Below are 24,269 nucleotides of genomic sequence, written 5' to 3'. Positions count from 1 at the left end.
CAGCGAAGTAATAACATTCGAAATACGCTAAGTACTATACGGGCTAAAATGCGCTGTCTCAAAATCACGTGATCTGAGATGCAGAAGACGTTACGGTCAGAATCCCGTTTCCGCTCATTCGAATGCTCACTGCATAGACATTTATACTCTATGGTGCGGCATGTGAAATCAAATCTAGTATCGCAGTTCCAACGATAGTCGAACATCCTTGTCGACTCTGTCGTCAGTGCGTGCTATGCTGCTATCGAAGATGGGAAGGAGGTATTCAAACAAATGCGTATTCGTGATATTGTTGATGGATGGAAATAAATAGTGACAGTCTGAAATACAACAATATTTTGCTGTTTTGAGATTAGTTGATTTTTAAATGCTTTGATCTGAATACCGAAGATGATTTATTCAAGTTGTATTGGCAGGAGTTTAATAACGAGTTGCAGCATAACTCGACATTGTATTCGTAGGTACGATTAATTCATATAGTAAGCATGATCAACTACTCATATTGCGTAGATAAACGAGAGAAAACATCACATAGCATTGTGTCAGATGTAGGTGAGCATGTGTCACATATTAACTTCTAACAATCAGTGTTTTCGCAGATGCAGTCAGAAAACTACGACGTCACAGAAAGAAATTAATAAAATACGACGATATGCACTTTCGCGCTACATGCAATTTGTTCAAGGCTATGAGACGCTTTTGGAGAAGAAGTTCCCCGCGGCTCTACGTACGTACAGGATATTTACTGCCGGAATTAAGGATTTCTACAGAGACTTGAAGTCATTCTTTCAGATCTCAATGCAGATACATACCGCTCTGAGAGATCGCGCACTTTTAAGTCGAGGTGAACTTGAATTGTATCACAAGATGAAGAAAGACATAGTGAAAGTTGCTCCAATGCTCTTTCTATCCGTTTTGCCTTTTACAAATTATATAGTTTTGCCAATGGTGTAAGTATATCATGTCTTTTGCACTTGGTTGTCTATCAGCATATTTTGTGTGAAGTCTAACTCTGAACGGAAGTCCACATTAATTACTAGCTCTGAGTTATAATCAAGACTTTTGGAGTATTAATTTTGCTACAAATGTAATTTGAAGCTGCCATGTGAATCAATCGTGTCTGAAATTTTGATAGTGGACGTGTGAATGTGGGTACTGTAGTTTGTGTAACTGCTTGTTTCCATTAGTATAGGCCTAATATGTCACATTTAGATACTTCCCTATGCACTTGATAGGTATATTGTACATGCACAATCTGCAAATCACTGTAGAGCTTTTGACACGACATTTTCAAAGCTTACCTTGCGGGTAATCAGAATCATACAATACATGAAGAAGATAAGGGAATGAAGTGTTCAGCTGGGTGGTAGTGCCATCTGGCTCAATATTTTAATACCAACATACCTTGCAATCCTTCTATGTTACATTAGCCATCCACTCCACGTATCAGCTCCTGATAGTAAAGAGCAGTTCCCATAATACCTCAGTATATGAGGAGTACTTACTGAGTGCAGTGCAGTAAATTGCCAAAATATTCAGGCACTAACATGCCAGAGGAAACTCGAAATCAGTGCTGAAATAACATAGTAAGTTAACAGATTGTAGATATTTTTAATGGTATTTACTGTTTGGACATTTCTGCTTACTTTGCAAACTGGATTTCTGTGAATTGCTTTCCAGTCCAGAAAGAATTTAGAGATCTGCTGCAGGAGATTAAAATTAATGATGAATATTTTTCATTAATCAAAGCCACTTACCACCATCATTTCATCTTTCACTTCAGACGTGCGGTACAGATTGACATCGTTACATAAGTACCTTCATGTTCATTTGTAACATCATTGCGGCCACCCTTAAGCTATCGGGTCACTGTGGTGGGCTTTAATTGGAGCCTCTGATAGCTCCAGAAAATGTGCCCCCCCCAAAAAAGGGGGGGGGGGCATGAATGAGATTGTGAGTGTTACCAAAATTACCACTGGACCAGAAGCCATAAATTAGAAAAGGCGACTGATGACCCACTAATGCTGTCAGATGAATATGAAGAGAAGTTACCTGCAGAAGCGTTAAGACTTTGAAATCTCTCAGGAGGAACCAAATGGCGTCTCCCCAAAGTTTGTGGGTTGGTTGATGTGGGAGAGGGGACCAAACAGCGAGGTCATTGGTCCCATCAGATTAGGGAATGAGATCGGCCGTGCACTTTCAGGCATTTGCCTGAAGCGATTTATGGAAATCACCGGAAAACCTCTCCATTAAGTCCTCAAGTGTTTCACACTTATATAATGTTGGCAGCAAGTTAAGGTGACAAGTCAAAAAAACTTGCTGCTAGATGATTTTCATATTCCAGCAGAACGTAATTTTGTTCAGGATTCATTTGGAGGGCATAGGTGAGGCCAGTGTGTTAGCATCCAGCAGAGTTTAGATCAGAGATGATTATTTTCATGGTATCAGCACTTCTGAAAGCGTAACAGAAAAGCAAGGGGGGAGGAGGGGTGCCAAGAGCTGGTTGTAAATATGCAATGAGAATGCAGCAGACAAACAGTATGTTTTGTGGCAGTAAGTTGTTTCAGTTGTGCCAGATATTGACTCGAACATGGAATATGCAACATATTTGGAAAAGCAGCAGTCATAAGCCTAAAATTAATTGGAATGTTCTCTACAACTGTAAAAAATATTTTATATTGTGATATACAGCTGAAATAAGTACTGTTTGAAGTATTCAGTAACTGTAATTGTTTTTCCTCATATGACAACACATGTTGATTTTGTCAGCTCACACACAGTCTGTCACCCTCCCAACCTAACATAAACATTGAGTTGGACAGTTGATGTGTTTGTCACCAAAGCCTTCATTCCAAAAAGGCAGAGAAAATACCAAAGACGTAGTGATCGCAATTTTAAGTCCACCCATTAAGAATATCAAGTAGTTCCATTTTTGGTGCTCAAAATATGTTGCCCTTTTCTTATTGGTTATTTTAATCTATGTGAAAAGAATGCATTATTAGTCTATGTATCTTATTGGAAGTGGAGTGCCCTGGCTAGCATTGGTCCTGTAGCCATTAATATCTAAAGGTACTGGAATTCTTATACTCACTTCTAAGCACATTTAAAATTACTCTTCAATGCTTATTGTCAGTAATAAAACTAAGCTTCAGCTGAAATTTGATTTGTACTTTAACAGTACAAGACACTGATGTTTTTTCATGTTGCCTTTTTTTCCCAAAAAAAAGTTCAGAGTTGAATCATGCACTCTGGACCAATGTCATTCTTCTAGCTCCTACCTTATGTAAAGCAATAAATTGGGAATTATTAAAAGGAAATTAAATGCATGTCCCATTATGTAGCCTACTCCTCCTACAAATTGTATGAATATCTAGATTCAAGAATTGAAAATTCATGATATCTACAAGGCAATGGACTGTGAAGCTGTGTGACAAGTGTTAGTCTCAGGTGGAGACATAAGGCCTGTGCTGTCAGAAATGTGGTAGCTATTTCCTCTGAATAATACTAGTAGTCAAGTAAACTTTTAAATACAATAAGGGAAATTCTGGCAAAATGCAAAAATGTACGTCAAATAGCAGAATTGCTGAGTTGCAACAGGCTCACAAAGAATAATGAAGACTTCACTAGCTTTTGGAAGAATCTTTTTTCCCCATGTGAAACTTCATGTGTTGAGATGGTATTTGATATTATTTCAGTGGTTACAAAGCTGAGTCAGATTTACAAAGAACTTGAGCCCACTTATCAATGTGACGTTGCAACCCGTCTGGCCTGAATGCGTGCACCAGTTTGGTTGGCAAAGCTGTCGTAAAGCCATTGTATCCTATTTTAAGATAAGCTGCTCTAACTGGTCCTTGGTAATCTGGATACTGACACTAGGACCAAGTTGACATCCATGCTGGTCACACATTCTGTCAGGGATGGATCTGGGGATTTTACAGGCCATGGGACTACCTTAGTATTGTGCAGACATCTCATAGACACATTTGCTATGTGTGGATGAGAATTGTTGCATCATGTTGAAAACGATACTGTTGCACGAGAAGTAACTCGTGAGGATTTAGTATCTGATGGTGATTTGGATTCCCTGTCTAGCCTTAGTATTCACAGGGAAAACATACACTATGTTTTGCATATGCAGAATAGGATAGAAAAGACGATGCAGGATGTCTTTTATGTACCGTGTGCTGTCAGAGTTCCCTCAGCCATTACCAGCCATGATCTGAAGTCATACCCAATGGCTCCCCATATCATGATGCCAGAGTATCACCGCTGTGTCTCTCCAGTACACTGGAAGAGTAGAACCTCTCCCAAGGCCATTGCCATACTCGTTGAGAATGGTCATCAGGGGTAGTGCAGAACCACGATTCATCACTGAACAGAACGCGATGCCACTCATCAGCAGTACCACTCCTAACAGCCATTTGTGTTGTGGTGTTAATGGCAGCCTACACATGGGAACATAATTTACTAGTCCGTCTGCTGCTAGTGTCTGAGCAACGGTGCAGGGTAGCACCCAGTGTTGTAGGAATCTATTACTTTTTCTCAGATGACAGGAGCAGGTGTGAAGGGATTACAATGTGCTCGGTGTACAATATGGTGATCCTCCCTTGTGATAGTCAGACGAGGTTGACCAGAACCGTGACAATGAGTATGCCTGCCCATATGTTCCCATCTGGTCAGACATCGAACCAATGATCCGAATGCCCCATAAATCAGGATATTGTACGATTCAACCAGCTGGCCCAGTGGAGGTCCACAGTGAGGTCCCTTCCAAACTTCATCAGGTGCTGATAACATGCACAAGCATGCAGTGTCTCCGTGTTCTTCAGAGTGATCACTCAACATATGACCCTGTTCATGCACCTTATATACTGTACTGGGCCTGGTAACAATACTAATGCACTGTGGTGGCCATTCTACCTGTTACAGAATTGCAACTCTCATTTTCATATCCACCAGTGATGTGTACATGTACAAAGTTATATTGCCATCTGACCATGTCTTGTGGATGCTTCACTTTTTATGTCAGGCTTTTCATATCAAAACAAAAAATCACATGAGAAAACTGTAAAATTATGAGAGACAGAATGACTGGATAAACCAGAGGATTTGATGTCCCCTATTGGCTTTGACTGGTTATGTCATATTGTGCCCTTAGATGCTACACAAACATCAGTTCCGTATGTCGAGTAATAACATAGCATGTAGCCATGGCATGAAAATATAAACATGAAATACAGAATTGTACAAATTCATAAAATAAATATTGAAGATAAGGGAGAAACGTAGGAAATTGGGAGTTGGAGGGGGGGTGGGGGGGAGACTGCAATCAAATATTAGCCGCAAAATTGATAATCCACAGAACAAAGCAATCACACACTAGTTTTGAAATGCACGCGCCCACACACACACACACACACACACACACACACACACACACACACACACACACACAACTTACCAGTTGGCTTGCAGCCCATTGTCAATAACCTAATGTCTGAATCTATTGTGGTTATTATTATTATTATTATTATTATGTGTGATATAAGGATTCCAGCATTCTTCATTTTCCTGTAACAAATGTACATTTTTCCTTCAATTGGTCCAAGTTTTGGTGTGAAGAATCTCCTTCAAAGTTCTGAAAGTCGTAAGTTCTTTCTTTTTTTCTGTTAATCTCCTGTAGTTGTGCTCATCAACTGTTGGCAAACACATGCCCTGCTATCCTACTTCTTAAAATTTATTAGTTTGATATGTGCTTTTTTAGTGTAAGTCATGTAATCTCAGATGTTTAGAATATCTAAGTGAAATATAAATTATTTCTGTCCATATAATATCCATTTCTCACTTCGCTGTTGGTAAGTAGTGATACAAAATTCATTGAGCATTTTGATGACATTGTTGTCAGCATTGTACATCTTGGGCTTTACGTACACTTTATTTCCAGTGTTAAAATGTTTACTGAATGTCTAGATACCTGTTCCCTCGACAACTGCTGTGCTCTCATTTCTGGACCATTCAGCAGCGCGTGGAATTTGATGTTCATAATCTTCGGTCACGTTTATACCACTGTCGACCAGTGTTCAGAGCTTTGCAGGCACAGTTGGACAATATAGAGGATGAATCCTTACACAAACCATGGGCAAGGATTTTAAGTTTAATAGGAAGCGGTGTGCATCCAAAAACCGAGGATATTGTGAAGTGCATTGACTTATTTAAAGGACACCCATACCACATCCTGTATCTCTATACTGGTCATGTTGTAAGTATGACAGTTCATAGATTGTATCCTTATGTGGAATTAGGATAAGTTATGAAAGAAGTTGGTTAGAATTAGTAACAGAACTACTGTTGGTATTGTTATTTGAGTTTATAAATTACACAGTTTTACATTTAATATAAACAGATAGATAAAAAGTCTACTCACTAAGTGGCACACACCCACACAAAAGGATTTAGCTATTACAAGCTTTCGGAGCCAGTGGTTCATTCTTCTGGCAGAAGAGTTGAAGGTCAATGAAGAGGGGTGAAGGAAAAGGACTGGGGGGCTGTCGGAGAAAGGGGACAGTTCAGAAATGTCACACAGAACCCCAGGTCAGGGGAGACTTACCAGATGAGATGAAAAGGAAAGACCGATTGTTGGAGACTGCACCGGATAAGGTTTGAAATCTGAGAGTTTAAAGGTGGAAGACAGGGTAATATGCAAGACAGAGATTACTTCTAAAACATTGTGCAGGAGTTGATAAGACTGAAAAGCTAAGTGCGTTGTATACAGGGTGTTACAAAAAGGTATGGCCAAACTTTCAGGAAACATTCCTCACCCACAAAGAAAGAAAATATGTTATGTGGACATGTGTCCGGAAACACTTACTTTCCATGTTAGAGCTCATTTTATTACTTCTCTTCAAATCACATTAATCATGGAGTGGAAACACACAGCAACAGAATGTACCAGCGTGACTTCAAACACTTTGTTACAGGAAATGTTCAAAATGTCCTCCGTTAGCGAGGATACATGCATCCGCCCTCCATCGCATGGAATCCCTGATGCGCTGGTGCAGGCCTGGAGAATGGCGTATTGTATCACAGCCATCCACAATACGAGCACGAAGAGTCTCTACATTTGGTACCGGGGTTGCGTAGTCAAGAGCTTTCAAATGCCCCGGTAAATGATAGTCAAGAGTTTTGAGGTCAGGAGAGCGTGGAGGCCATGTAATTGGTCCACCTTTACCAATCCATCGGTCACTGAATCTGTTGTTGAGAAGCGTATGAACACTGACTGAAATGTGCAGGAGCTCCATCGTGCATGAACCACATGTTGTGTCGTACTTGCAAAGGCACATGTTCTAGCAGCACAGGTAGAGTATCCCGTATGAAATCATGATAACGTGCTCCATTGAACGTAGGTGGAAGAACATGGGGCCCAATCAAGACATCACCAACAATGCCTGCCCAGATGTTCACAGAAAATCTGTGTTGATGACATGATTGCAGAATTGTGTGCGGATTCTCGTCAGCCCACACGTTGATTGTGAAAAGTTACAATTTGATCACGTTGGAATGAAGCCTCATCCGTAAAGAGCACATTTGCACTGAAATGAGGATTGACACATTGTTGGATGAACCATTCCCAGAAGTGTACCCGTGGAGGCCAATCAGCTGCTGATTGTGCCTGCACATGCTGTACATGGTACGGAAACAACTGGTTCTCCCGTAGCACTCTCCATACAGTGACGTGGTCGATGTTACCTTGTACAGCAGCAACTTCTCTGACGCTGACATTAGGGTTATCGTCAACTGCACGAAGAATTGCCTCGTCCATTGCAGGTGTCCTCGTCGTTCTAGGTCTTCCCCAGTCGCGAGTCATAGGCTGGAATGTTCCGTGCTCCCTAAGACGCCGATCAATTGCTTCGAACGTCTTCCTGTCGGGACACCTTCGTTCTGGAAATCTGTCTCGATACAAACGTACTGCGCCACGGTTATTGCCCTGTGCTAATCCATACATCAAATGGGCATCTGCCAACTCCGCATTTGTAAACATTGCACTGACTGCAAAACCACGTTCGTGATGGACACTAACCTGTTGATGCTACGTACTGATGTGCTTGATGCTAGTACTGTAGAGCAATGAGTCGCATGGCAATGCAAGCACCGAAGTCAACATTACCTTCCTTCAATTGGGCCAACTGACGGTGAATCGAGGAAGTACAGTACATACTGATGAAACTAAAATGAGCTCTAACATGGAAATTAAGCGTTTCCGGACACATGTCCACATGACATCTTTTCTTTATTTTTGTGTGAAGAGTGTTTCCTGAAAGTTCAGCCGTACCTTTTTGTAACACCCTGTATAACAGAGGTGGAAAGGGGGGATGGCAAAAAATAGACGAGTCAGAAAATGGAAGATGTAGGAAACTAAAATGGAGTGAAGAAAGGAATAGTTACTGTTAATAAATGCTGAGACGGAATGAATTAACATAAATTAAGGCCAGGTGGTTGGCAAGAACTAAGGACATGTTGTGCTAGTTCCCACATGCGGTGGGAAGAATCCAGATGGCGTGTGTGGTGAGACAGGTACCAATGTCATGGCTGTCATGTACAGCATGCTCTGCAACATGATATTGTGTGTTGCCTTTATATGCCCCTGCCTATGTCCATTCATCCTGACTGATAATTGGTTGGTAGTCCTGCCAATGTAAATGGCCAAACAGTGTTTACTTAACAGCTGATGTGTAACGTGTCATTTCAAAGGTGGCTGTATCAGAGGTAACATGTTGATTTCACCCTCACCGTAGCCAGCTACACACTTTCGTCCACATCAAACCTACCAACAAACAACAGTACTTACATTTTGACAGTTGCCATCCTTTCCATGTCAAACATTCCATCCCATACAGCCTTGGCATTCAAGATGGCATTGTTTGGATGCAGACTCTTTACAGCAATACACCACCACCCTCAATTCAGCCTTCACTGGACATAATTATCCCAGCAGCCTAGTTCAAAAGCAGATTTCCCAGGCCATCACATCCAATTGTGGTACTGCTGATCCCTTCAAAAAACAACTTCAGAGCACACCACTTGTCACCCGGTATTATTCTTGTCTTTAATGTATCAATTAGCTACTTTGACAAGGCCATGACTTCCTAAAATTGTGCTCTGAAGTGAGATGCATTCTGTCTAAGATTTTGCCCACCTCATCTGGAATAGCTTTTCGTCGCTCTCCCAATCTCTGCAACATCCTTGTCAGACCCTATGCTTCTTCTGCACCTATCTCCCTACCCTATGGCTTGTACTGTTGTGACCATCCCCATTGCAAGATTTGTCCTATGCACACACACCCCCCCTCTCCCTACCACCATCTATTCCAATCCTGTAACTGGCAAAACATATAGTATGAAAGGGAGAACCACCTGCGAAACAACACATACCAGCTGTTACGTAAACACTGTTCGGGCTTTTACATTGGCATGACTACCACCCAGTTGTCAGTCAGAATAATGGGCATAGGCAGAAGGGGTATACAGGCAGCACACAATATCTTGTTGCGGAACATGCTGTACACAACAGCCATGATCACAGTGCTTTTTTCACCACACGCGCCATCTGGATTCTTCTCCCAGACACCAGTTTCTCAGAACTCCGCAGGTGGGAACTAGCACTACATGTCCTTGGTTCTCGCCACCTACCTGGCCTTAATTTACGTTAATTCCTTCCGTTTCAGCATTTATTTACAGTAACTACTCCTTTCTTCACTCCATTTTAGTTTCCTACATCTTTCATTTGCTGACTCATCTATTTTTTGCCGTCCCCCCTCCCACCTCTGTTACATACAATGCACTTAGCTTTCCACTCTTATTAACTCATGAACGAAGTTGTAGTAGTGATCTCTGTTTGGCGTATTACCCTGCCTTTCACCTTTAAGCTCTCAGGTTTCAAATGTCGTCTGGTGTAGTCCCCAACAATTGGTCTTTCCTTCTCATCCCATCCGGGAAGCCTTCCCTGGTCCAAAGTTCAGACTTTTCTGAACTGTACCTCTGTGCATACAGCTCTCCAGCCCTCTTCCTTCCCCTTTAACTCTTCTGCCAGGAGGAGGAGCCACTGGCTCTGAAAGCTTGTAATAGTTAAATCCTGTTGTGTGTGTGTGTTTTCCCCTAACGCCGCTTGGTGAGTAGATTTTTTTATCTATCTGTTTAAATTATACTATCAACAATTTTACATTTGTAAGATTAATTATGTTAAAGTTCATGTTTGTGGGTACCGGTTAAGAATGCATTAGTAAAGCTTAAATGCAAGAAATTTTATGAGGGTTCTTTTTTTTTCCAACCTCCGATAGGCTATAAATAAAAGACAAGTTAATAGAAAACAATTATTTTTTACCAAAAGTTTTTGTACACTTATTGTTACTTTTGAGCATAATCACCGAAAAGATTGAGACATTTATCGAACCTGTGGACAAGCTTTGCAATACCCTCTTCATAAAATGTTGCCGTCAATGATTGCAAATGAGTATTGACATTGTTTTGAAGATCTTCATTGGTTTGAAAGTACTGCCCTCCCAGCCATGTCATTAGTTCAGGGAAAAGGTGAATGTCTCTGGGTGCCAGGTCAGGGCTGTACGGCAGATGATCGAAAATGTCCCATTGAAATTGTTCAAGGAGCCATTGGGTTGTGCTAGCAGTGTGTGGGCGAGCATTGTCATGGATCAACACAATTCCTGAAGTCAGCATTCCTCTTCGTTTGTTTTGAATGGCTCTCCACAAACATCGTAAAGTTTAACAATAAGCAGCTGCATTGATAGTGGTTCCGGGCTGCATAAACTCTACAAGCAATACATCTTTTTGCTCCCAAAACATGTTAGCCACAACCTTTCTGTTGTTGAATGTTTGTTTGAATTTTTTTTGGTTTGTTTGGTGAATTTGGATGCATCCATTGTTGTGATTGTTGTTCTGTTTCCGGTGTGTCATATTTGATCCAAGTTTCATCTGCAGTAACAGTTGATTCTCTCCTTCGTCATTATAACAGTCAAGGAAATTTAAAGCTCACACCATTAAGTGACTTTTGTGGGCGTCAGTCAACATTTCTGGACCCAAATGAGCACAAAGTTTTTTGTACGCTAAATGTTCAGTAACAATAGAGTGTACAACAGGTCTTGAAACTTCTGGAATTCCCATAGACAAAGCAGTTATGGTGAACATACGATTTTCTGTAACCATTTTGTCAACTCATTCAGCAAGGTCAGCTGTAACGACAGACTTGCGTCCTTGGCCCCTTTCATCATGCACATCATTTCGGCCATCTTTAAACTTTTGGTACCATTCACGCACACAACCATCAGTCATGAAGTTATCACTGTACACTTGGCTCATTCTCCAATGAATTTCTGCTGCACTGTTCGCTTCTGCTTGCAGAAACCGAATTACACTTCATGATTCACACTTGACGGGAACAAAAATGATGGCAGCCATGTTTACGTGGCTGTAGTGCAATGCAGATTGATGCCTTGAGGTTGGCAATGGCGGAGTGTGTAGTGCGAGAGTTGCGCAGTAGCCTGTAGCACATGTCCACTTCCTGCCACTCGCGTAGCTTCTATACTAAGCAGTTGGAGGTTGTAAAAAGAAAAAAATGGCCTAGTGTAATGCCATGTTTATATTTCACTGCTACTTTCTGATGTTTCAAATTGATTGCCATGTAGTCTGTTCGATTTGCTGTAATAGTTTCTACTCATTATCAAGATTTTGTGCGTACAAAAAAATAAATTTGTCTGGAGAACATTTCCAGGCTGCAGGCTGTATTTTTTGTGATGTTAAATTGTCACTAACTGTGAAGATTGGCTTAAAAATGTATTGACAAAGAGCCCCATGTAATGCAACAATTTATAATTGGTAGTGTGAGCTCAAGTTGATCAATAGACATCCTAAGAATTTTTTCAGGCAAGACTGGGCTTTGGCACAGCATGAATATGAAACATTTTATATCAACAGGTGTGAAAAAACTTTGTTGCCAATGGATTCCACATAATCTGACTCCTGATCAAAAACAACACATTAATTGGTACAGAAAAACTCTGGGTGTTTTTAGCAGAACCTAAGCCTACCAGAGTCTGATGAATTCACAGTGCTAATAAGAAGATGGTTGTTAGGTATTTTCCAAAATGGACCATATTGCTGTTGTAGCATCAGAATATAGATGTCCATTACTGTCAAGTGGCACACAAATGTATGTTTATTACAAATTTTTGATTAAGTTCACCCAAAAGGCAAAAATTTCATGTCATGATGACAAATCGCTGCATGCAGCAAAACTAGAGACTTATTATCTGTATGCCCTAAAGGTCAGCATCATGGACTGCCACCATACAGGCCTGACCTAGCACCTTGTAGAAAAAAATAATTTAAAATATTTGAAAAACTAATCTTGTTTGTTTTTGTAAAAAAAATTCAGTTTCACCCTTGTAAACGAGTGTTTTTTTTGTGTTTTTTTGTGTGTGTGTGTGTGTGTGTGTGTGTAAACTGCAATACACTATTTCAGGTAGACCTTTTCCAGCAAAATGGTGAAATACTTTGCTGTGGAAAGAATGGAGCAATGGCATATTGAAATGCCAGCTTGCTGCTCAATGTTTTCATTTACACAGACTATAAGCTAAATGGTGTTTTGCAAGAACAAGACACAAGGTTGTAATTTGGCGGCCATGTCCAAATCCATATCTGCCATTGTGATTTGAAATTTTATAGTGGTCTGATGCATCAAGCATTGAAACACAACAGAAAATAGTATTCACACTAGCTTTTGAGTTCTTGCACTTTTTTCTAATAAAAGTGCACAATCAGACCCAAACATATGCTCCCACGCCATCGGTGATACTGATCATAGATTACTGCAGGCCATGGAAGTGTGTGGGTGTGTGAAGGTGCGTACTTTAGCTAACGTGAATACTGTTTTCTGTTATGTGTTTCTATATTCCACACATCAGTCCACTAGAGGTGAGTTGTTGCCTTTCCCTTATTTTACATCTTGTTCCATCCAGGAATTTTCATTATTGTTATCATTTGAAGTTTTCTTTTGCTCTGTCACCCAAGACAAGCGTCACTCTGGTCATAACTTAGTCAGTGCCCAGAACCTTTAAAGTGAGTCTGAGTATATACAATCTTTTACATCCTTCTCAGTCACTTACGGCGGAATAAAGAAAAGGGACCATAAGGTATACTGATTTGTCTTCTGTCTTACAGTTTTTGCTGATTTTTTTTATTTTTTATTTGTTGCTGAGCTTTTGGAGAACTAAAACGGGACTTTTTAAAAACTTTGAAATTATCAAATTAGAATTCATGTTGTTATGGTAGTAGAGGATGAGATAAGTAAAGTAAGAAACATAATCCAATGCAGTTAAATAATTACTGTAAAATTATTTTCATAGTTAAGTGAAAAAATATAGTTGATTGAAGTTTCTCTTGTCCTTTGAAATCAGTATGGTACATAGTGTAGCAAAAGAGGTATCTTACAAACATCTTGTTCAAGCCATTCTTGAATGTTGCTTGTCATTTCGGGAAATTCAGTGGGTGGTATTAATAGGAGTGATAGATAAGATTCAATTGAGATCTGCACATTTTGTTACTTGGTCATGTAGTCGGTTCAAGAGTGTCACAAGCACACTCAACCAACTCCATTGATATACACAGAGAAGCCTACTGCCGAACTTAAGAGTATTATGAACAAAATGTTATTTTCTGTTTTGAAATGACCATGACAATAAAATCAGAGAAATTTAGCCCTAGACACGGATTGTAGTGTTGAAGATATAATGATGTTTTGTGTGTAACTTGGCAACAGAATCAGAGATTGATTGAATTATCGTATAGTAACAAGTCACTAAATACCTGACATTCTTTGGACATGGAGCAGCAGATTAATTTATTTGAGATTGGTAGGAAGCAAAATTATCATTTCCGCGCATTTTCATGACCACGATGCAGTCAAACACAGATCGACACTAAGGGACAAAAAGATTTATTGACTTTAAAAGAAATCAACAGTACACAATTGAAAATGATTGTTTCAAAAATGATAGGAATACGATAATGTTCCTCCTGCTTCAGTGCTGCGTTCGGTCCATCAGCGTGATCATAATTTCTGGAGATAAACTGATAAAAAATGATTAACATTCAATTAATGAGGAGATGGATATACTTAAGGATAATTTTTCTAAATAAGCACACTTCATATATAACACACGTTTTTTAATGCTACGTTCCTTTTTATATTACAGTTACAATAGCTGGTGCGTATTAACAAAAGCTTTGCACATCACAGGCAATACTTGAGATTAATGTCCTCTTGATGGTGCCTGCTTGTAATTAATTATATAAAACTATATGTTTTCTGATTGAGAAGACAATTGGCACATTTACAGACTATTTTGCACAAATTATAAAATACAGATTGTGGAATGCAGCAAGTCTGCATCCGCCTTTCATGGAATAGAAACAGTAATAGGTGAAGTGCTCAAGGCCTCGTTTGTCTTGAAACAATAGAATTCTTTTTATATCATTAATCAATACGTGTACATAGAGATTTACAGCCGCCGCGCAGGAGCGACAAAGATAAAGAATAATAGATTCTGTTGGGTGCTATGCGATGGTTCATTTCTTTTACATTACAATTGTTGATAACTTGAAGCCATCAGGCATTTACTATTGAGCATATACTAATGTTTGTGAGGCAAAAATTACCTATATTACAAGATCTGCCAACAGTTGTTCATCTCGTGCACTACTTGCAAATGGAACTTTAGGAGGATGAAACAATAAGATACAATAAATTTTTCTGTCACTGTGTTGGGAGGTTTCAAGGAATTCTTCTTTTCAATGGCAGGTATGGTGAGGGGAGAGATCAAAAGGAACAAAATGGTTGATGCTGTTTAATTAACCAGAAATTAGTACACTTTATTAATTATATTTACAGATCTTCCACATAATGCACCTGTGTTTAAATATTAACAATTCCTTTGACTCGTAAGACAATGCATCTAAGGCCTATAATCTACTTACAGTAAAAATGCAGAGTACATGCTAGGTGACAAATGAACTCAGCAGCATTATTAATAGTTATTTTTGTTTCTGTCTTATACCATCTACTTGTCGGTCATGCTAGGCCCATCCATTGTTTTCCCTTGTGTAACGAGCCACCCTCACAATGTGGTTTTGGATCCAGGCTGATGATCTCCCAAATATTAGTGGAATGTCCACATCTTTTGATACTAGTATAGCCTTCCCAATTCCTTGTCTTAATATTAGGAGATGATTCACAGATGGTTGAAACTGGTCCTCAGTTTCCTTCGCGAAAGTGGTTTTTATTTTCAGTTATAATATTTTGCATTTCTCCTGGAGCAGGGTCAGGGTGGCCGTGGTTGGGGCCTCTCTCCGCATTTTCTGGGTCTGGTACCTATGGCCACTTCCCCCGGGCAAGGACCGCTCTTTTATCCCTGCTTTTCCATTTTTTGATTTGACCCGCCCTTTTACACCTTCTGGTGTGTGCGTATGTTTTTAGCTTCCTCACTTTATAGTTTGACCCTTCTGACTGGATCTGTCCACTTTTCATGGATGACTTTTTCAAAATTTGAGTAGCCATCCTATCATCTGACAGTTTGCCCCCGTAAGAGCGTAATTGGTTATCATCACGCCATTAAAAATCTCAAAAATCAATTATCTTCACCTTGCCCAATGATGATCTGATCTTTGCCTTTTTTTGCAGTGATGAATTTGTGTCTTAAGTATTTGTTTCGATCCTTTGTCTTGGGTCATTGTGATACACCTAGCACTCATGCTTGGTGATTAGATAGCTAAAGAAGATTAGCCTGAGACAACCGAATTTCCTCTGCTGCTTTGATTCAGTTGTGTGTTTTGAATCGGCGTGAACAGATTCTGACAGGCTGTATTTAGAATGTCATGCAAGATTTTGAAAACCAATGTATGACAGTTTTTCCACTATCATTTCGATTGTGATACACCAGTCTTTGAGCACTGGGGTGTCCGCATCTTAACAATTCCCAGTTCTTCATAGAAATGTGGCCTGCTAGTTTGTTCTTTATCATTCAGAATTGTTCAACCTCACTGGATGCATCTGTGCCACCTATCCACTGTGTCATAGTGATGCATTGTTGTCATACACTTCCATTAATTCAGCATGGATTATTTTAGCTTTGTTGCTCTTCAGATGAAGAAAACATATTATCATGTGATACTGTACTTTATCGACGGGCTCTGCCATTATGTTTTGGCTCCTCTAATGGTGTGCTGTGTTACTATGGCCTGTGGATTTCACTGTGTACCATGACTGCATATATACATATATATACACACACCTACAAACAAACAAACAAACAAAGAAAATTATTTCATAGCTTTATTTTTTTGGTATGATTATTAAAACGTTTGACTGCCTGCCTTAATGGTCACTATGTGCGGTGTTACCTCACTTGATCAGGAACGTAGGATAGAGAATTTAGAAAGAGAATGGAATTGATGGAAGTCTATACACTGGGAATTAGTGAAGTGTGGTGGCAGGAAGAGCAGGTGAGGCCAGGATTACCAATACAAAATAAAATAGGAATGTAGGTAAGTTACTATGAACAACATAGTGAACGCATTCTCATAGCCAAGGTAGCTTTTTGTCTAATATCTGCCCAAGTAGTACAAGTTGATATTTCTATTTGCTCCACAAGTGATGAACAGAATGAAAGAATGTATGATGAGATAAATTAGGCAGTAATTACCTGCAATAGCTCTATCAAATTTGTATGTTATTTGTAGCAACAGGCTGTCTGTATGTTCCTAGTTAAATGGAAAATCTGTGTGTAAAAGCAGGCCTTGGCCCTTTGTGATTTGTTGTGTAGTCATGGAGGTATGGGCAAACAATCTCCATGCATATTTAAGCATCACGGTGCTCAAACCAACTTTCCAGTAATTCTTTAAGGGGATACTTGAAGAGCAGCAACATGCAAGACGATTCCTGCAAACATTTGGGAGTACCAGGATTTTCCAGACTGGGAATATGCATCTTATGTAGTCTCAGCTGATGGGTAGCAGCATCTAGAAACATATACTTTGGAGTGCTGCCAGAGATCTGTTGAAATTGTGTGGTAGTATTAAAATACTACCACACATACCAGATTTAGAACATACTACAGTGAGTCCTCTTGTACCTTTAAATTAGTGTACTGGTTATTAATAACAAATCCTTTGATTACACATGCATGTGTACAGAACCCTCCATATTGAGTTCATATTCGTGAATGCATCATGCAGTTGACTGCCTGGCTGTTTCCTTATCTTGCTCCTTGCAGCTGAGATTATTCAGTTATCAATAGCAAAATGTGGTATAATTGCAAAATAAACTCTGTTGTTTTACTTACTTTCTAACACTGTGATGAAATTGAGTTGTGTTGTGTTGCAAAAAATTGATTGGCTGCTGAGTGCAATTAAGTCACCTGCCACAGACAATACAAGAGGCCGCATAATTTGCAAATGTTATTACTTCAGTTGCTGTGCTTGCTGATGCAAAAGGAACTGCCATTATGATGCCAGATAGTTACATCACGAGTTGCAGCTGAGGGACCAGAGTTGAAATATCATCCACTCAGCAAGAAAGCAGAGCCAACACGTGTGGCCCGGTTACATGACATCTGAGCCACAGAATTTTTATTGCTTACTTGATCAAAACCGATGCTGTACAAAATAAGAATGGGCCAAGACCTTATGAATACTCATCATTTTTACTCGGGTATGAGTCTCGGCCTGTGAGTCTACGTGGCTCAGCCAGTCACTCTGTCCAGACTGTGACACTGCTAGCTGTGGTGCCGCTGCTGGTGCCGGGTCCAATGCTGTGGACTTACTGCTCTCCAACCAGCGGGCCCACTTCAGCTGCTGCCAATCTCCTGCCCTGGAGATAGCTAGAGCCAGGGACTGTGCAGCCACTCAACTGCCATTGCTTGTACAGGCAAAATACTTGCTGCCTGCCTCTGCTCATGTGGGCAGCTGCTGCTAGTGATGGGCACCATCTCATCCACCCTGGCTCCACAACATTATTTTGTGTGCTATGTCTGGGGCTGCCAGGCAGTCCCTAATCTGCATTATGAGCTGTCACGTGCTACTGTGGCCAGCAGCCTTGCTGAGCCACTGCTGTAATCATCAGTGGCCACCTGACACTGTAAGCTGTCAGGCCACCCTGCTGCCAATCGCACCTTCTCGAAGGCTGCGGGGTGTTGACTTCTCCATGTATCATCACGATTGCTTTTGTTGCTGAACAATATATTAATGTTTAAGCATTGATGTTTCTATGACAACATGTCAGACGACTACCGGGCATCCACCCACTGCTACCCTGCCCTTTAACTACGGTGTTCTACCACCCACCATAAAGGCCTACCGCCATGACCTCTATAACACACTTATATGTGGATAAGGCATTCTCCTCTGATTAAGACTGCTTGTGGTGCAACAGTGAGCTGTGCTTAAAGCAAAAAAATATTTGTCATATTTAATACAGTGCGTGTTTTTCAAACCCTACTTATTCGTCGACAGAGATGTGTGGCGAGTACCATTTCTGTATGATTACAAAAACTGTTGAAATGCCATTCGAGTTTACTGTTAATTCTCATGATTCTCTCTTTGATGTAATTCAGATGAAAAGAATCTACCTAATCAGGAATGGTTAGCAGGAGAATTGTGTTCTCTAATGTAACAGACAAATGTGTGAGTCTTGAAGGGCAGCAGCAGCAGCAGCAGCAGCCTTTTCAGTAATCAGTAATTGTAGGGGCAACAGCCTGGATGATTGACTGGTCTGGCCTTCTAACATCAACCAAAACAACCTTGCTGTGTTGGTACAGCGAACGGCTGAAAGCAAGGGGAAACTACAGCTGTAATTTTTCCCGAGGGCATGGTTAAATGATAATGGAATCCTCTTGGGTAAAATATTCCAGAAGTAAAATACTCCCCATTTGGATTTCCAGGCCGATGTCACCATCAGGAGAAACAAAACTGGCATTCTGCAGGTCGGAGCAAGAAATGTTACATTTCTAAATTGGCAGTTAGATTAGAAAATTTAAAAAGGGAAATGGGGGTAGGTTGAAATTTGATATAGTGCGAACTATGGAAGTTCGGTGGCAAGGGGAGCAGGACTTCTGGTCAGGTGAATACAGGGTTATAAATACAAAATCAAACAGGGGTATTGCAGGAGTAGGTTTAATAATGAATAAGAAAATTGGGATGCTAGTAAGCTAATATTAACAGTGCATTGAATGCATTATTGTAGCCAATTTATATGACGGTAAGACAGAGATTTCAGAATCAGATTTTAAATTGTAAGACATTTCCAGGAGCAGATGTGGACACTGACCATGATTTATTGTTAGGAACAGTAGATTAAAACAGAAGGAATTGCAAAAAGATAGGCAATTAATGAGACAGGACCTCAATTACCGTAGGTTGTCGTAGGTTTCGTAGAGAGCATTAGGTAACCATTGACCAGCATGGGAAAGGAATACAGTTGAAGACCAATGGGTAGCTTCAAGAGATGAAATTAGTGAAGGTAGCGGAGGATTAAATAGGTAAAAAGACAAGGCCTTTGTAGAAACCGTTGGATATCACAGGACATATTGAATTTAATTGATGACTGGAGAAAGCAGGTGAAAATAAATACAAACATTAAAAAAATGGTTAAGCATGAATGGCCACATGACGTATGTAAGGAATTAGAAGCATGTATGACTTGAGAAAAGACATATACCAGCTAGAGGAAAATTAAAGAGGCCTTTGGAGAAAAGAGAAGCAGCTGCAAGAGCTCAGATGGAAAACTAGTACTAAGCAGTGAAGGGAATGCTTCAAGATGGGAGTATACAGAGCTTCTATACAAGGAGTTGAACATGAGGCAGCATTATAGAAAAGGAAGAGGACATAGATGAGATGGTACATACGATATGGAAGGACAATTTGATGGAGCAATGAAAGACTTAAGTTGAAACTAGCCCTATGGAGTAGACGACATTCTGTCAGGAATACTGATAGCCTTGGGAGAGCCATCCATGGCAAAACTGTTCCATCTGGTTTGCACGATATTTGAGCCAGGCAAAATATCCTCACTCCAAGAAGAATGTAAAAGAAAGCAGGTGTAGACAGGTGTGAATATTACCAGACCATCAGTTTCATAAGCTATGGTTGGCAAAATACTAACACAAATTCTCTACAGAAAAATGGAAAAAACTGATAGAAGCCAGCCTTGGGGAAGATTGGTTTGGATTCTGGGGTAATGTAGGACCACACGAGGCAATACTGACCCTGTGATCTCTATTAGAACACAGGCTAAGGAAAGGCAAACCTTACATTTATAACATTTGTAGAATTAAGAGAAAGCTTTTGACGTTGTTGAGAGGCATACTCTTTCTGAAATCTTGAAGGCAGTAGGAGTAAAATGGAGGGAGTGAAAGGCTATTTACAACTTGCACGAAAACCAGATAGTAGTTACAAGAGTCAAGAGACATGAAAAGGAAGCAGTGGTTGACAAGGGAGTGAGACAGGATTGTAGCCAATCACTCATGTTATTCAGTCTGCATTGAGAAAGCAGTACAGGAAACCAAAGAAAAATTTGGAGTAGGAATTAAAGTTTAGGTAGAACAAATAAAAGCTTTGAGGTTTTCTGAGGACATTGTAATTTTGTCAGGAGCAGCAAAAGACTTGGAGAGTGTCTTGAAAGGAGGATATAAGATGAATATCAACAAAAGTAAAACAAAGATAATGGAATGAAGTAGAATTAAACTAGGTGATGCTGAGGGAATTAGATTAGGAAATGAAACTCTTAAAGTAGCAGATGAGTTTTGTGACTTGGGCAACAAAGTAACATGATGGCTGAAGTAGAGATAAAATGTAGACTGGCAATGGCAAGAAAAGTGTTTCTGAAGCAGAAAACTTTCACTTCAAATATAGATTTAAGTGTTAGGAAGCCTTTCCTGAAGGCGTATAGCCTTACATGGAGGTGAAAAGTGGACAATAAACTGTTCAGACAAGAAGAGGATAGAAGCTTTTGAGATGTGGTGCTACAGAGGAATACTGTAGATAGCTAGCCTGTAATTAATGAGAAAGTTCAATAAAATTGGAGAAAAATTTTTGGTCACAACTTGACTAAAAGAAGGGATCAGTTGATAGGACACATTCTGAGACATCAAAGGATCACTAATTTATTATTAGAGGAAAGTGTGGAGTGGGAAGGGGGATGGCGGTAAAAATCTTTCAAGGGATACCAAGAGATGAAAACACAGTAAGCAGATTCAGAATGATGTAGGTTGCAATAGTTATTTGAAGATGAAGAGCCTTGAGCAGGATAGAACAGCATGGAGAGCTGCATCAAGATTATTTTCAGGCTGAAGACTACAACAACAGTGTAACATTTAATATACTACAAATTTGCAATAAATATTAGCATTGTACCATCTCTACATGCTGGTCAGAAGATCTTTATTTATGGATTCATTCTCTAGCAGTCTCCAATCCAACTACTACTCCACATCAGCTACACCTGTTTCTGAGTAGACTGAGCCAGTGGGCAAACTAATTTAGCCTGTTGTTGGGTAACCTATAGTTAAATGTCAGACTCATGGTAAAAAGTTCTAAGAGTTGCCAAAAGTGAAAGTAGTAATTGTTAGGACTCACCAGGGACCCACTATAGCCTGACATTTTTTACCACACATTCCTTGAAAAGAGCAGCCAGTGCTGTTTTACGATTTTTTATTACACTCACTGAATCAAGCAGAAAATTAAGAAGAGGGTAGCTTCTAAACAGATTTCCATAATGTTAGAGACAAGAAACTAATTCTTTACCACACACATCCGCACACGTTTTTGGGGGGGAGGGTGCTTATCATAATTATTAGAATTGTTTCATTTGTTGAGTGTCTTTAAAAAAAAAAGCAGAAGATAGATTCACTTCACTGTTTTGTTCCAGAGACATCTTCTTAAAATGCATGGCATGCATGTTGGATGGCGACGCAGGTACCGGTTATCTGATCGAGCTCGAATCATACATGAAATGGATATGGCAATTTTGAGGGAAGGTGGAGTGAAAGCAATGAGCCATGACCAGCTGAGATGGGTATGATACTTGTATTTAAAGGTGTAACATACTGTGTTTTGTATCCAGAATCTTACTGAGGTGACTTTCAACAGGCTTGTTTCCTCCGTGGATTAAATCCTGTTAATGTGAAAGAAGAAGATCTGATAGAATGGATAAATAACTGGATTGTAGTCTCAAAGCACGTGGATGAAAACAGTTTGTCACTTTTGCTACATTGCCCTATTCTGCTGGCATACAATCAGCCCGGTAACTGGGCACTTATATATTGAGTCTCATTTGAAATTTGGCTCTGTACCCTCTCATAAATTTAGTATGTAAATTACAGGCATTTCTTCAAATTTCCACCTTCTGATAACTGAATGCTGAGAGAGCATAGGCAAGGTAACTGATGCCATCTGGGATTTATTGCAATGATCATTCTAACACTAATCATTTTATGGAAAAGCTTGAACCATCTGTGTTTATTTTTTCATCATACTGTATTATCGGACTTAATAAAGAATTTTGAAATTTCTGCTCACTGAAATTTATCTTTCTCTTCCAAAGTGGTATAAATTGTCACAATAAAATGAAAGTGACATTATGAAAACAGTTAAAAAAAGCTTGTTGGTATGAGATTTGAAATATATGTATAAACAAACAGTGTGTATTCCATAGTCATGGAAACCACAGCTTTAACTGTGTGAGCAGCATGTTACATGACTTTCAAGCTTTGGTTTTGACAATATGCTGTATATAATAGTAACACACTTTTCATATAATTAGGCATGTGTGTTGCCCAGTTCTATAATTTAAATTTTTTGGTGCACAGATACAGCCAGCTCTTCAAAACAGAATTACATTCGGAAGCAAAGAAAAGAAAGTTAATTCCGAGTACTGGTACACAAAATAAGTGAAATAAGATATTTTTGTCTGCATTAAAGAGACAGTGTTCTTTTCTTAAAGTTCTTAAGATAAAAAAATAATGTACCCCTCGCCAAATAAAACTATGTATGAATTGCTGTATACTGATATAGTTCAATGAAAATGAATCAAGTTTTTATTTTCCTTGTTTCTGCTCTTGGAACCAAACAAAATGACATAATTTATAAAGTTATAACTACTAATAAATTGTGTAAATGAGTTTGTCTGTCTGTATTGGAAGTATCATCAGAAGGTGCATATATTGGAGCTTCAAGTGACAGTGTGGTCAATGAAGACTTACCACTGTCTCCAGTTTAGTGCAGACAAGAAATTGACTGCAGCCTGGTTGAATGTACCATTCTGACTTTATTCTGAAGTGATTTATAGAAACTGCAGAATATCTAAATCAGCACACCTGACAGCCTGTTTTCTAAGGTAAGTGTAGTGCCTTAACCATCCACCAGCTTTGAAAACACATACAGTTGGGACTCAGTTGTTGCTATCGACAAGTTAAATGTAACAAAAGAAATACTGCCACATTCAGTTTTGATTTCTGCTAAATAAAATGATCTAGTTCTGTGACACTGTCAAACTGCAGATCTTCTGATACCACAGAGTGATATTAGAAAAGATTTTCTAAGGCACCTGTTGTTGGGCAGATGTGCTGATCATCACTGCCTCCTGTGTCTGGTGCATATGGGACAACCTTCATTATTTTCAAACTGGTTGCTGTTGCCTGGTCCCATTCAAATGTATGAATCACATTTGAATTGCTGGTACTAGGTGTGCAAATATATACAGTTAAGGTGAAAGATGAGGAAACAACTAATATGGAATGTGGTGTCATTTTGAAATGGTGTTCCAGTATGGATTTAGTCTGCACATTCTGAAAATAAGGTTCAGAATTCCATCGTGTGCATATTTCCATAAATTACAAAAGTTTATTTTACAACTTGACGTTTCTTTATGGCAGTTTTAATAACATGAAAATTTTCTCTGGAGGGGTCAGGTGCATTAAGCAGTTTTGTACTAGTTTTAAAATTAAGCTTGCCTAATGTGTACTGCTATGTTCCTCTCGAGACTTCTCCTCCAAGTATCTTTCACGTTTGTGAGTACAGTGTCTTCAACATCCAACAATAGTTATAAATTGTATATTTTCCTCAGTATATCTGTACTGTTACTTATATCGTGATGGAAGTGCTGATTTCCTCCCATAAAACAACTAATTGTTAGAAAAATAATTTGGGTGAAGA

General features: G+C 39.5%; 1 protein-coding gene across 1 annotated transcript; it reads left to right on the top strand.

Annotated features, from left to right (window-relative positions):
* Window positions 1-204: 204 nt before the first annotated feature.
* On the top strand, window positions 205-22,639 carry LOC126188278 (LETM1 domain-containing protein 1). Its single transcript, XM_049929861.1, has 5 exons — window positions 205-461; window positions 600-950; window positions 5,971-6,259; window positions 21,985-22,131; window positions 22,206-22,639. The coding sequence occupies exons 1-5, from the start codon at window positions 391-393 to the stop codon at window positions 22,380-22,382; spliced, it is 1,035 nt and encodes a 344-aa protein (XP_049785818.1). The 5' UTR covers window positions 205-390; the 3' UTR covers window positions 22,383-22,639.
* Window positions 22,640-24,269: the final 1,630 nt, after the last annotated feature.

This window comes from Schistocerca cancellata, chromosome 5, assembly GCF_023864275.1.
Source record: "Schistocerca cancellata isolate TAMUIC-IGC-003103 chromosome 5, iqSchCanc2.1, whole genome shotgun sequence".
Classification (NCBI taxonomy): domain Eukaryota; kingdom Metazoa; phylum Arthropoda; class Insecta; order Orthoptera; family Acrididae; genus Schistocerca; species Schistocerca cancellata.
This window is presented reverse-complemented; position numbering and strand designations above follow the sequence as displayed.